At 35.9% G+C, this 14179-nt stretch overlaps 1 protein-coding gene across 2 annotated transcripts; it reads right to left on the bottom strand.

Moving 5' to 3' along the window:
- Nucleotides 1–1184: 1184 nt before the first annotated feature.
- LOC113695971 (uncharacterized) lies at nucleotides 1185–12817 on the bottom strand. Of its 2 annotated transcripts, XM_027215225.2 has the most exons (16): nucleotides 12605–12817; nucleotides 12243–12416; nucleotides 11507–11558; nucleotides 10622–10729; nucleotides 10039–10123; nucleotides 9493–9547; nucleotides 8945–9349; nucleotides 8460–8540; nucleotides 7264–7323; nucleotides 6623–6721; nucleotides 6406–6516; nucleotides 5430–5501; nucleotides 5210–5326; nucleotides 3911–4060; nucleotides 2965–3065; nucleotides 1185–1650 (listed from the first exon to the last, which is right to left on the bottom strand). In XM_027215225.2, exons 1-16 carry the CDS (start codon nucleotides 12665–12667, stop codon nucleotides 1323–1325), a joined length of 2061 nt encoding a protein of 686 aa, XP_027071026.1. In that variant the 5' UTR covers nucleotides 12668–12817; the 3' UTR covers nucleotides 1185–1322. The 2 variants fall into 2 exon arrangements, with proteins under 2 accessions (XP_027071026.1, XP_027071027.1); XM_027215226.2 differs by lacking the exon at nucleotides 8460–8540 and having other exon boundaries at nucleotides 12605–12807.
- Nucleotides 12818–14179: the final 1362 nt, after the last annotated feature.

Genomic DNA, 14179 nt, shown 5'->3' with positions numbered 1-14179 from the left:
GCGAAAGAAATACTCCTACTAGTTTGCAGCATGTCATCTGATCTGGCAACTGAAAAACATTTTTGACCCGTTCCCGATGGAGTGGGAAGGCCCAGTAAGTTCATTTAATGGCATCAGGATTATGATTCATCAACACTTGGCATTGTTGCCCGTTGCCATATCACAATAAAAACTTGTACTAGCATAATAGTCCTTCCCCCACCCCCCCCAAAAGTCATGAGCCGAAGCTTTATGCTCTTGAACTTGAACTTGTAAGCTGGCTATTTTGATGGGCCCGTTCCCTTGTTCCTTGTTTTGTTTTTTTTTTTGCTAGATGTGCACCGACTCAGACGGGTGCACTATGCGCTCGTCCGAAGGGCAGAGTGCAGGTAGCCTGTCACATTTGGTGGCAAATGGTGAAAGACTGGATTAGAATTTTGACCTTCCACCTCACCAAGCCTTAAGGCTTTGGTGATAGTCACTGAGCTAAGCTCGGTCGTTTGCCCGCTCCTTCGTTCAAGGAGATGGATTCCACATTAGCAAAATATGGCTGACTGTTGGTCCATTCAAAGCTGAAATATAAGGTTTCCTCCTCTTATTTCTTTTCCTACAAATAGAAATAGGAGGTGCAAATGTAAAACCAGAAGCTATAAAGTTTATACGGATTCTGGAACTGTGAGAAGCTGAAAACATTTTTATCTCTCGTCTCTGTGTTTTACTCTTTTGGCAAGCATATGACGACATCTTTCCAATTATTCCTTAATTTCGGTAACACGTTTTTAACAGAAGATTGGTTGAAAAGTCATTGCAAATTCTCTTCGTGTTGGCTCTTCATTTAACAAATGTGCTAGTAAATTAATCATATTTTTTTTTATATGCTATCTGATTCCATCTACTTGCTCACAAAATAGTATAAGAGTTGGTCTATCCAATTTCTAATAAGGAGTCAATTAATCTAATCAGTATGGCATCCGTCAACAGATGGTTCTTGTACATCTACTGTTCCACCCCCGCCAAAGCATCAAACAAAAAGCCCGCTACTTACAAAGGACAAAAAGCCTGCCATTGACAGTGTATTGACAAAATTGGATGAATGTTACACCATCTGAATTTGAATTTAAACATCAAATTTTGTATATGTGACATGCATCTAGATCCGCTAATGTATACACTGTCAGTGTATAAAAAATTTACCCTTACAGTAATAGCAGATAAAGGAGATTAATTTCTTTTTTTTTTTCGCTTGAGTTATCAATATATACACTGTATTTAACACGTTATTTAACATATAAAATTTTTGTCTCCACTGCAAGTAATGAAGTAAGATACAAAAGAAAGCATATTTACAATATATCATCATCCTGTTGAGCGTACATAGACGCCTCCTCAACAGGCAAGGAAGGTGGAGTTCCAGGGGGAATGCAAGCTGCCCCATTTTCCCCAGCACAGAGACATAAAGCCTCCGCATCCCTGAGGATAGCATCAAGGTCAATGTGACCACTCAGCTCGTTAATGAATTTGAGTAGTGTATCAAAATCCATCTGCTCTCCCATTATCTTGCTGCGGTATCTTTTCAGGATTGCAACACAAACATAAAGGTGCAAATGCTCGCTCAGATAGTGAGTCCACAATACTTCCCATAAGCGCATTGTTTTCTCATATTCAAGTTCTCTGCAGCAGACACAAGTTATCAGCCACAACATACATAAAACTCAAGATCTACAATGTTCATAGGCAAAATCATCAGGTTATCCATAATCTAAAGAACAAATGATATAACAGATTAAAACTTCAAAAGGTGATAGGTCTATCAAGTTATATATCCCCTACTGGCAGCTGTTTCCGTGTTACCCATTGTCTACCAATACAGAGACATTAAATTTACACATAATACATATTTAACAAACAGCTCCACCACAAGAAGGAAGAAAAGTAATCCCTTAAATGGGACAGCAGAATCTAAATTTCACAATTATGCAAAAGTAAAGCATGAAGACTTCCTCCTATCTTATATTTTTGTCACATCACAAATTCCAAGCCTTTTAAAAACAGATTAATTCCAAACCCATTATTAAGAAAGCAGTCGAGAGATACAAAGCGCTTTGAATGGACATAAGATTATAGCTTCACTTCCAGCTAATTCAATCAATTTTCGTTCTCATGCCAAGTTTAAGTACACTACAATGCAAGCATAATACAACTATGCACATAATTGTTCTGGTTGTACAATATTTAGCCATTTGCAGGCAGCACCTCCATCAACTGACTTGAGCAAAAACTCCCTACCTCAAACATAAAACAGAACCAGTAATGGAAGTTTCAAGCAGGAAGAAACACCAACCAACAACTACCTCATGCAAAGATAAGTGAGTCAGACAATTAACTTCCCATTTTAGTCTTCATCAAGCATTTCAAATCTATTCAAGCTGTTGTTTCATGAATACGTGGCCCTTAAAACATCTACCCATGTATTCCCGATAAGTGAGTGAGCAGATAATCACATATATCCAGTACTGTTAAAAGATGCAAAGGAGAATTTAATGCCAAATCCCCAAAGTTTGTAACTATAGTTGAAGCTCTGCAAGCAATGCATCAATTGTGCATGACACGACACGTATAATAGGCCACTAGTGTTTGCCTTCCTAATTCAATCAGTTGTTGAAAATTTACCATCTTCATCCCCTAGATTTTCGGAACCCAGTTGATATTTTGAACTCAAAAAGGGAGTAAAGAATCCTCATTGTGTTTAAAGGTAGCTGCTACATAATTTAAGAATCCTCATTGTGTTTAAAGGTAACTGCTACATAATTTACTCAAATATGAAATATAGGAAATAAAGGGATGCCCTATAGGTACATAGGACCAGACACTGTCAACTGTCATAATAGCAAATTAAATTACAAAGGAACCAAATTTAGATAGCAGAGAACAGTAGATGAAGAAAAATTAGCGCATGTACAAATTAACAAAAAAAGTCTAACTTGCCTTTTGAATTGTATAAGTATCCAACGGAAACAGAAGAAATAATTCAAGCAATCATTCTGGTTGAAATAATTGTGCAATGGGCTGTCCAATATCTCCACCAACTGCCATGACATAATACAAATATTCATCAATATCTTGAAAGAGACTTCATTAAATGTCTTGACAAAATCCTCATTAGCAACAAAGCAACAGGATTAAGTTAAGCTACACCCAGAATATCAACCTATAATTGATTTTCATTTTAACGAAAAAACAATATTCTTAAAGCAAATAACTAATCAGTCTTGAGATGGTAATACCTGGCTCCCCTAAAAAGGAATTCTAAAAACATGATTATTTTCAGCTTAAGATTTCCAATTCATGGTCACCCCAGAAAAATGGTCAAAAAATAAATACAGCATTCTAGTGCAAAACAACTTCCATCTGAATAGTGTTCATACAAGGTTTTGAAGTGTCCTCAATAACTTTGAGACAACGCTTTTTTGTTGTGTTAATATATGAATGCATCATTAAAGCCAAGAAAATTACTGGCTCCATTACTAGAATCATTTATAGTGTTAAGAAGCGCATGACAAACATTCTGCCGTTATCGAATGTATGGTCATAATTTTAAGTTCACTATAGACAACTGTTTTCCCACAATTTATTTTCCTCAAAGACACGTAGCAGAGCAACAACATACTCACTAAGCTGTACACATTACATGCTTCAAGTTCCATTTGCTAAACTCAGTTGCTATTTTTGACAGATAATCCATCAAGCAGCACACATCTTTCAAGCATCTAGCAATTTGAATTACAACTGATCCTCTATCAGCAAACTGAATGGGAAACAAAAAGCACTCAAAACCACTCTTCTGGTTTGCTGAAGCACAGTGACTACTACTAAATTACAAAATTCATCAATTGGCGTGCATGAACAAAACACAGAGATAGTGTGGGAGTACCTTTGACAAAGCAAAAAGTTGAGAATGCATCCCATTTTGGTCACGATTGAAATTCGGTCCAAGGCGATCCATTAGCGAAACAAAGCACCAGAATGATTCTGATTCATCTTTCATTACAAATAATATTGGAGAAAGAAGATCACTCATACCCTATAAGATCAAGAGAGTAAAAAAACATAAGTAATGACATAAACAAGTAGACTAACTTGCTGCCATTTCTTATAAGACCACTACTCTCTTCAAACTAAACATACTAAACCCAAGAAAACTCCTGATCTAATAATAATGCTAAAGATTACACTACTGAAATGGAGAATAAAATTTTCATTATGAAACACCAATCTCTGATCACAATTTGTGAAGAATGTAAGCAATCTGTGTGAGAATTTAGAGATGAATCGATTGCAGTGGCATTATAAAATTTACAGTCTGTTATTTTTACCCCAATAATAAGTCAATAGAATTTTAGAATCACAAATTGAAATCTTAGCTTTCCAAATACAAGTATTCCTGTTGAGACAGGATTTCTTTCAAAAGTCCTTGAAAGAAAGGTTAAGTACTAATGGACAAGCACAAGAATTTTAAATGACATTATTCCGGGGGGATTTTGCAATCCCACATGCTGAACGATTAGAAATCCCACTAAATTTCAATCCCAATAGAATTTGGTAGATTATTTTAAGATACTGTAATATTAAAAGGATTAGTAGTTTCTTCTACTTTCGATTTGATGCATGCTCTTTTTCAGGTAATATAGAACAAAACTCATATCTTAAAATCCAACGAACCCTTTAGCAGTATCCAGATTTTTCATCTAACTGATCAGCAAATGGTAAAGAAGGTGTCAAAAAAAGATGTTCTTAAGATCCATGCAATCCTTGGAGTGCAAGAAAGTTATCCTACAGCAGTACACGTCGCATAAACACTTGGGATATCTTCAAGTTGCAAAACTAAGGAAAAGAATTTCTGTTGTGTGTTCAATTTTGTTGTTCAATGTTGTTACATAATCTATAAATTGGGTGTAAGACACATTAAATGCACAAAGCTATTGTTAAAAGTCCTCCAGCTATCTCAATCCATGAGGTTGCACCAACAAAATCAATTGAAGCAAAAACTGTTTATCTACCTGTCTGTTGTCACGATCAAAGTTGTAGAATAAGTTAGCAGCATATCAAAAATATATAAATCAGGTATAAGGATTGTTTAGTTGAAGAAACCTATTATTAGAAGACCTAGAGCTATCTATTAAACCATAAGTCGCACCAACAAAACTGATTGAAGCAGAAACAGATAAACTACCTGACAGTACCCAAGATCAAAGTTGTAGAATGAGTAAGTGAGCAGAATGTCATGTAAAAGATTCACATTTGGATTGTCATCGCCATCATAGAATGGAAGTGACCTGTCAGTCCTCACCTTTAAAGCAAAGGATGAGATGATTAGAGGTAACATGCGATAGTTGCTTACTAACACTGACTGAAAAAATTTATGACAAGCAAAAGAACAAGATCAAGCATACCACATCTTTCTCAATGAGGCCTTTCCTCTCCCTAAATTTTGTAAATTTTCTTGCCTGCGCAGGTGATATGCTCTACATAGGAAAATCAGGCAAACATCAGATTTTCCTGTGATACATACCAGCCCAGATTCTTGAACATTATGTGAGTATTAAGTTTCAAGAGATAACAGAAATCAAATGGACACCTTGTAAACAGAAATGGAATTCTTCCCTATCACTCTGTTGAATACAAGCATAAACCTAACAGATGCAATGTTTCGGATCAATTTGTATGGGAGTTCTTCTATCTAGTAATACTCCACAATAACATTTGATCACAATAGCACAAGAGTTTCGAAATATATACCTGATGTATTGACATCACAAACAATACACATCACCTGAAAATATAGCACTCGCTACTCAGTTTACCCTTTCTCTGGCACAAGTATGCAGTTTCCTTTCACTATGTATTCTCTAATGACCCATTTCTCTCTTCAACCAAATACATGGGAACAGAGAATTTTTCAATGTGGATTTCGAGCTGCTTTATTAAATCAAAGTTTTAGATAAGGTTGGAGGTATATCTTCCAGAACAGAACCTAAGGAATGAATCAATATAAGATTCAAACTTTTCTGAGTTGCAAAACTTTTTAACAGTCCCATAATTTAGGTATTTACCTAAGTCGATCAAATTTCACCAAACAACTATAACTCTGAAACCACTTATGAAGAAGGCTGTTAAAGGTTTTATCAGGATTTATTGATTTACTGGAACTTCTCAATAACAATTACAGATCTTTTTCCCGGGAACAGTAGCAGGTGTAGGTTAAAAAAAAAAAAGTAGTGGTAAAATAAGAAACCAAAGAGAACAGAAAAGCATAGGTTATGAACAGAAAAGATAAGAGTTTAACGTTAAAACGTAACCACTTAGTATTCAAAACATTTTCTGATCCAAGGCCCCCAACTTCGTCAGTAGTTTAAATGATTTGCAAACCTGCCATTGGTTTTTTAGAGTTTCATACTCCAACTTCTTAACCGACACAAGATATTCCCTCTCTGCATATGTTGAATCATATGCATGGTACTCCAACAAGCATGGCCAGAGCTGAAATCATGAGAAATAAAGTTAAACTTCCCATCCTGTTTTGACTAATCAATCTACAAAATGAGAATTGATAATTCAATGGATAGCTCTGGTTTTCTATACGGACCTCTTTCCGCAAACTATGCTCCACTCCACCATAAAAGATTCTTTTCTTCAATGCTTTTTCATCCATCACTCGCCCCTCAGAATCCAAAAAAGTTGCCCACTGCAAGTATACTTAAAAAATTAAGAACCCAAAATCTGAACCAAGGAGGTCATCCACAAAGTTGTATGCTGGAATCTATGTTGAAAGATCATACAAGCATTGCATATACAAAACTAAATGCAGAAAAGGACTTATCAGTAAGAAATGAGCCAAAAGTTGAACAAAAGGACTTTGTTCACTATTAAAAGAGAAGGTGCAGTGGAGGAAATCAAAGCACAATTCAATAGAAACACTAGACAAGAAATCCACTAATCAATAGCCACAGAATATGAATAACTTGAACATAACATCTCTCTCAGTATCTATTACTGATGACCAATAATATCTGCCAGAAAGCCTACTGAAGTTGATGAAAGTAGGTAAATCATTAAGTTCTTCATCAATGAAGGCAGATTCTTACGCATGCACGTTCAAGTGATGGTTTTCTAGATTACCAGCAAAACTAAGGACTTCAAAGTGTTTTCAGAAAATACATGTTATATCATAAGCGCCCTAAAGATAATGCAAACAACAACTAGTGGAAGCATAAAGCAAAACCTCACCTCTTCGGGTCCCAGAGGAGGCTGACGTGGTTTTCCCCAAACTAGTGACAATTTGTCTAACTGCCAGAAGAAATTTGTTATTTAGAAATTACAGTCCAAGGAAATTCAAACTTATTACAAATTGACGTTCATAATACCACTAATTGATGTCAAAACATGTAAATCAATAGAGGCAACGCTCATAAATCATTATGTAAGGTACAAAATTATCAACAGAGGAAGTAAACATAAAGCTTAAAAGGAAGATCCTATCACTCTTAAATCATGATAACAATGCTGTCATAAAGACAATCTTAGATAGATCTTAACCATCATAATACTAAATTTGGCATCCGAACTCTGTAAACAGTACATTCCATTTACTCTAGGAAAGCCCTACTCCTTCAAAAGTCATTGTATGCTAAACAACATCATCTCTCTCCTTTAAATTCCAGCCTTTTTGCGTTCCAAAATGAAGGGCCATGTGTATGAGCAATGCCTGCTATAATTAAACTTTTTGAGGGTCCCAGCCCTTTGAAGCTCATAAAAAGGATGGTTCACTCAAAGAAACAAGAACAATGCTTTTAGGTATTGATAAATGCCAAATTAGTCCATATAATCAAGACTAAAATTCAGCGACTGCTTCCTTTCATCCATTCATGAGGACCATCCAAATTTTCTTGTGATTGTAAGGCACGGGAAACAGTATCTTCTGAAGATTTGGCATTGAGAAACTTCATTTTTCTCATCCTCCAACTTGCCCCTTTCCTAACAGTACTTACTTGTAATACTCCAACTGCATGTTTTTAGCACATGGATGTGAAGGTTCATGTAGAACACTTAACAGCTTTACAGCTGCACAGATACAAGATGATATCAAATTTTACTGCTAGACTATTGTGATGCAAACAGTTCAGGAACCCCAAACTGGTTCAGAAACCTCCACACAAAGGACTTGTGAGTATTCTATGCGTAACTGAAAACCCTAAGAAGTGATCCACTTCAGGAGGGAATGGAAATTAAACTCCATCCCATCAGCCCGTAGATGATAAAAATGTGGCAAAAGTACCCCAAACCCTTGGCACATTCTAGAATGATTGTGTACACAACTTAATCTAAAAAACTCAACAATTAAGTCCTACTATAAGGAGGAGGTAACCCAACAAGGTAAAAAAGCACACAGAACTTTCAATAAAACCAAGGGCTCCTTGTTGTACCTCCTTACAATTGACAAGCTCAAAAACTCCGACATTTGTGGCAGCTTCTTCATCACGATTTTCATTCCTATGTGAAGTTTTCTGTTTAAAATGGACAAAGGCCTGCATCAGACAGTCCGGGCGTGGAAGTCTACACTAATCGGAACAATGTACTTCTGGATCACACTCGTAATACACCTTAAACTTCAAATACATTAGGCAACCGAGCATTTGAGTCTTTAAAAATCATTGGTCAACATGCAAACAACCACATAAATTCCTCAACAGAAGCTTCTAAGATCTAGGATTGAGCAACTTGTTTGGCTAGAGAAACTAGAATATATCCATTATATACCTTCCTCCCTCCTCCAATCATTATATTCTATCAACTCCGGAACAAAAACCAATAGTGCCTATGGTATTTTACTTCAATAATGATTCTTGGACAACAAATTGAGAATTCTTTAAACAGTACTGAAGCAGATAGGGAAAAGTAGACAGAACACCTCCAGAGAGTCTGACACTACAGGGACTTCATCAGGAACCTTTGGGGAGTCATTAGATGCTGGAATTTGAGGGTAATCAACCAAAGATTGATCTTGTTTCCTCCTCTCATTAGCAACATAGCCATCCATATGTGCTTCTCGAAATAGTTGTGATGTTGTTTCACGGGCAAATCTGGTCACGAGAGAGAATTTTTCCAGAACCTGGATTGAAAGATCTCGAGCAGGATCATTAGTCTTCTGCCGCTGCCTCCCATTCTGACGGACACCACTAGAGATGCTATCAAAAGCACTCCCGTCAGTCTTCTCTTGATTTCCACTTGCTGGAGATTCATTAGACGCGACAGAAGTCGATGGACTATTTAACACAGAAACAGCCCTGGGTAGCTCCAAGGAAGATAAAGTTCTCTGAATAAAAGAATGTTGACTGTATTATTGTAAGATTAATTGTTCAAATAGGCTATTAGTGATAAAATTCATCTCAAGAAATTAAAAATAAGACAAGAATTTTCTATTTGCAAGCAAAAGAAGTTGCTTGAAATGAAGTGCACCTGAAGGGGATCCTGAAAATCATTCACAACAAACACATTTGCATCTTCCGCTGACCTGGAAAAGCAAATATCTTCTAAGAATCTAGTCAAGTTCAAACAGTAAAAGCTTTCCAAGAAAAACTTGAAAGTAATCCAGTTGCAATCTCCAAAATCAGAATGGGGTCACTGTAGACCATAACAGAAAGTGGTTACATCATCAACAACTCAATCACTGAGGCTGTTACAACCTTCAAGTATCTTTATAATGTTCTTTGCTATTATTTAAAGGAGCTCATTTAAGGCGAACACTACCAGTTAGCTTTTATTATTATTTTTTTACTTCTTTCTGCTCTGCCAGCAAAGATTGAAATAGAAGAGAAAGAAAAAGGAACCAAAGGCCAATGTAACTTCACTCCCATCTATCAAACAGAATGGCTGCTTTATAGAGCACTTTGTGAATTGACTTTGGAACCACTTAGTTGCAGCAAGTGACCATAATCAAGGGAATAGAAGATTGCTTTAAAGAAAAGAAAATTACCAGACCAGTCATAAAGAAAGAGTACCTACCTCACAAGAAAAGACTGTTGCTTAACTGTTGCAAGAAACTCTCTAACACCACCATTATAGAAGTAAAGAGGAGGAAATGCTAGGCCTGAAAATAATAAGTCCATCAAAATAACTACATAAACGACACAATAATTCCTTTTAAGTGCAGGCACATAGCTGATACTAAGACCAGTAGAAAAATCACTAAAATAAGAACCCGCTTGGAGCAAGTAGCATACCAATTTACCAATTTAGAACATACAAGGTACTAAAACAATAAGATTATCAACAACATGAAATTGCAGTAAGCAACAATTGTGCAGGCAACATTAACCACATTAGTTTGCTCAAAAAGAAAGAGAGAGAAGACGACCCAATAAGAAAGTTCAACTGTGAACCACGTTAGAACAATCTGTAACATAGAGAGGGAGGGAAGAACAAATATTCAACGTCTATCAACTATTGCTACATATGAAACCATTAATTTGTTTAGTCAAGTCATTTAAAGAATCCATACTTTTTGAAGGAAATAAAACCCAAGTAATCGCGTATAAGATGGAAGTATTGATCCAGAGGAAAGACACATCAAAGTTTGTTAGCGTACCTGAAGTCAAAACTACAATAATATACTGCCACCCAATTGTGGGATTGTGCCTGCGAATTGACTTGATGTCCGAGAATGGTACTGCTCTTATAGTATAAAGATTCTTATCTGCAGAAGGCATTCATCAATGGAAACCATGAAATTCAATAACTAACCTATAAGAAACTAACAATCCATACAAACATCTCAGAATTATCAGAAACCAACCACATGATACTTCCTAAAGCTATTTCAATACCTAATTGATGATTGACGTGCTTCAGAGAAAATCACTCAAAAGGATTATTGACCATAAAGCATTCTAGTAGCTTGCACATTTTATGTTTAGAAGTGTATATCAACCAAGAGAGAACTTTACATGGACAAACAAAAATCAGTTACAAGACTAGGTGCACTCAAAACTCTTATCTAGGTTGCAACAGGACTAAACACACATAGCATCCTTGATCATGAGGCACATTTCCATGTCACAGCCACTATACTAGTTCTATGGCAGAGAAGATGCTTTAGTAAATTATGTTTTCATTCTTCAAATTAGGTAAACAAGCAAAAGAGTCTCAAGCTTCATTACTTGAATACAATTTGACAATTATTCAATATTTCAGTTAAGTCATCAGGAATACTGGTATGTTCAGTTTTCTAAGTACTCACAGTGCATATCAAAGATTTACTCCTTGGAAAATACCAGGATCATAATAGATTTAATAACAAGCACATGCAGAGACTTCCTCTTTTATCCTAATGTTAGGTTGATTGAAACATGTGCAGAATCATCAGGTCAATAAATCCAATTGTTAATTATTGCTTAGTGAAGGGAAGTTGTATTAATTACCAAGAAATACATTTGAACTTGCAAAAATGCATAATCCAACTAGTAAGTTGTACCTTTCTCTGTCAACCTTGCGTTTGAGTTTTGCCCTTTGTATGGGATCCACGTCTAAAATGTAATAAGCACCATCAAAACCAAAATAGAAAGATTCAACCACTTAAAGTAGACAATACATAGGAGATGGGATGCAAAAAACACTGCATCTGATATGATTTCACATTTAATCCACAAACTCTATATGATTAGAAACATTAATTTCATCTCTTAGGTTCAAAATCATGCTCAGTGTCAAAAGCTTTAGCATTTGGAATCTAAGATTGGGGCATCATCATACTCATATTTTAGCAAAACATGCTGTTCCAATTTCAATTCAGTAGCCCCGCTAAATTAAATGCCACATCAAAAGACGCCAAAAAGACTAAAACTAATGTTCAGATATTATAGTGACTTCAATTACAATACATGACGTTCGATTGCCTCCACTAGGTAAATTGACAAAACGCTTTCAAATATGAAAAATAATATTTTGTATGGTGTCAATAAATTTCTAGCTTTTTGCCCTTCTTCCCCGCCTTTTTTCCCTAATTTCCGTTTGATGGAATTCAACTTAGTCTCACAGCTCCACCCAAAATATGCATTTTATCCCCATGACGAATACAAGCTATTTAACACAAGCAGGTAATGTCAAAACATATAATGTAGATGAAATTAGGAATAAAGCAATTAAGCAGCAATAAATTACCATTACTGTCGACACATGACCACAATTCAAAATTGACAAACTAGTATTACCATAAAGAGAGCAGTCCCTTGCTTAATCAACTTCAATCGGCCGCGGATCCTCTCGGACGCAAATTGAGTAGGATGAATTGTCACATTATCTTTCAAATACACGATCTCAGCACCGTCGGTTTCACCCGACGAGCTCCTTCTTCCACTATCACTCCTAGCAAAGCTTGACGAACCCTAAATTTCACATACGCACGTAAACAACCAAATTAACTCTAAAAAATTGCGCATATAACCTAAGAATACAATTAGACCTAGTTCAAAATCCAAAAATCGACAGTTAAATACAATGGAAAGAACGACAATCCGTGAGAATGATGATCAATCAATAATGAAATAGAAAGTTGTTGAAAACGAAAACTTACTTGTTGCATAGATGCGGCGTAATCGGCGTCGTCGGAGAGATCGTTAACCTCTGTTTCATGCATTACGGTGGAATTCTTACTCTGTGTTATTGGGGTTTGTGTGCGAGAAAGAATAAAGGAACGGGGAGAGACAGCGCGAGAGAGAGCTGGAATTTTATCCCCCACTTTTCCTTCGACAGGAAGGCAGGCAGAGGCGGGGCAAACTGGTGATGTGGAAGAAGACTATAGGCGGTGTTTGAGCGGAATTTTGCGCTGTGTCGTCTACGTGTTCGATTGGATTGGGAAGTGAAACGTCATTTGACCATTTGGGTCCCAATCAAGCGTTGCGAAACTTTTATTTTGGTGAAAAAGAAAAGAAAAATTTAGATGAGCTCGGCTCCAGCTGACCAGTCTTGGGCACTCTTATGCTCTGTTTTCAAACTCGGACCGGACCGCCGGTCGAACCGGGAACCGGCCAGGTAGTCGGTCCGAGTCACATTAAAAAACCGGAAATTTAAGACCCGGTCAAAGCAGGTCAAAAACCGGGTTTGACCGGGAAAAACCCGGTTTTTCCGGTTCAACAGTAATTTTTTTAAAAAAAAATTCAAACTTTTTAATATTATGTTTTGGCCCCCTAAATTGTTAAAACTTATTGATATACCTCAAATATTTGATACTTTATAAATATTGTCCTAAAATTTGATGTTATTTTTCAATTAAATTCATAATTTTAATTCTAAACTTGTTAATATTTATTAAATAATATAAATTGCTACTTGATTGTTCTAATTTCTTTGTATTTTCTTGTTAAATATATTTGAAACATCAAATATATATGAATATACCTTTATTAATATCAATATATTATTAGATATTATATATATAATATTTTAATTTTTAAATAATTTTTATTTATGACGTCATCCGGTTCGACCCCTATCGACCCCCGGTCGAACCCATTGACCCCTGACCCCTGACCTCGGCCGAGTCGCTATCCGGTCCGGTTCTGAAAACATAGCTCTTATGAGCGCGGATGCAGGGGTTGTTTTGAGTGGAATCTGACTTTTGGCCTGTCAACATTTCCGGTTTAGATTCGGACCTGAATCCAAACCTGTTTACCCTGATAAAAAAAGTGGATCGGATATAAAATATTGGATTCTGACCTTTATTTTACCTGTATCCATTTAAATGAATAATAGTTATAAAATATATATATATACAGATTAATATATACATATTATATTATATATATACATATTAGTAATTATAAAATATATATACATATTAATATATAATTTCAGGTACAAGTATATTCCGAACCCAATTGGATCCAAATCTGAGAGATCAAATATAAGATTCATTAGGTGTGCAGGTCTAATCCGGAACAAAAATAAATAAACGGATTTGGGTTCGGAATATTCAATTTCAGCCCGAACTTGACCCATTGACTAGTCTAATCAAGGCATGTCTTGAGATAGACCTATTATAGAGGTTCGTGTCGATCTTTTGTGAGAAAGTATACCATATTTGGCAATTAAGCCAACTTGTATTGGCATCACAAAACTTTCTTTCTTTCTCAATCTATTAGCATTTATA

This window comes from Coffea arabica, chromosome 6e (genome assembly GCF_036785885.1).
Source record: "Coffea arabica cultivar ET-39 chromosome 6e, Coffea Arabica ET-39 HiFi, whole genome shotgun sequence".
NCBI classification, from domain to species: domain Eukaryota; kingdom Viridiplantae; phylum Streptophyta; class Magnoliopsida; order Gentianales; family Rubiaceae; genus Coffea; species Coffea arabica.
This window is presented reverse-complemented; position numbering and strand designations above follow the sequence as displayed.

What these genes read in the sequence shown, in the direction of transcription:
- LOC113695971 (XM_027215225.2), bottom strand. Translation starts at nt 12,667, where the DNA reads ATGCATGAAACAGAGGTTAACGATCTCTCCGACGACGCCGATTACGCC. An exon ending in TATTGTAGTTTTGACTTCAG is followed by an intron (nt 10,124 to 10,621) that starts GTACGCTAACAA and finishes TATTATTTTCAG; the next exon opens with GCCTAGCATTTCCTCCTCTT. An exon ending in CTCTAAAAAACCAATGGCAG is followed by an intron (nt 5,502 to 6,405) that starts GTTTGCAAATCA and finishes TTTCCTATGTAG; the next exon opens with AGCATATCACCTGCGCAGGC.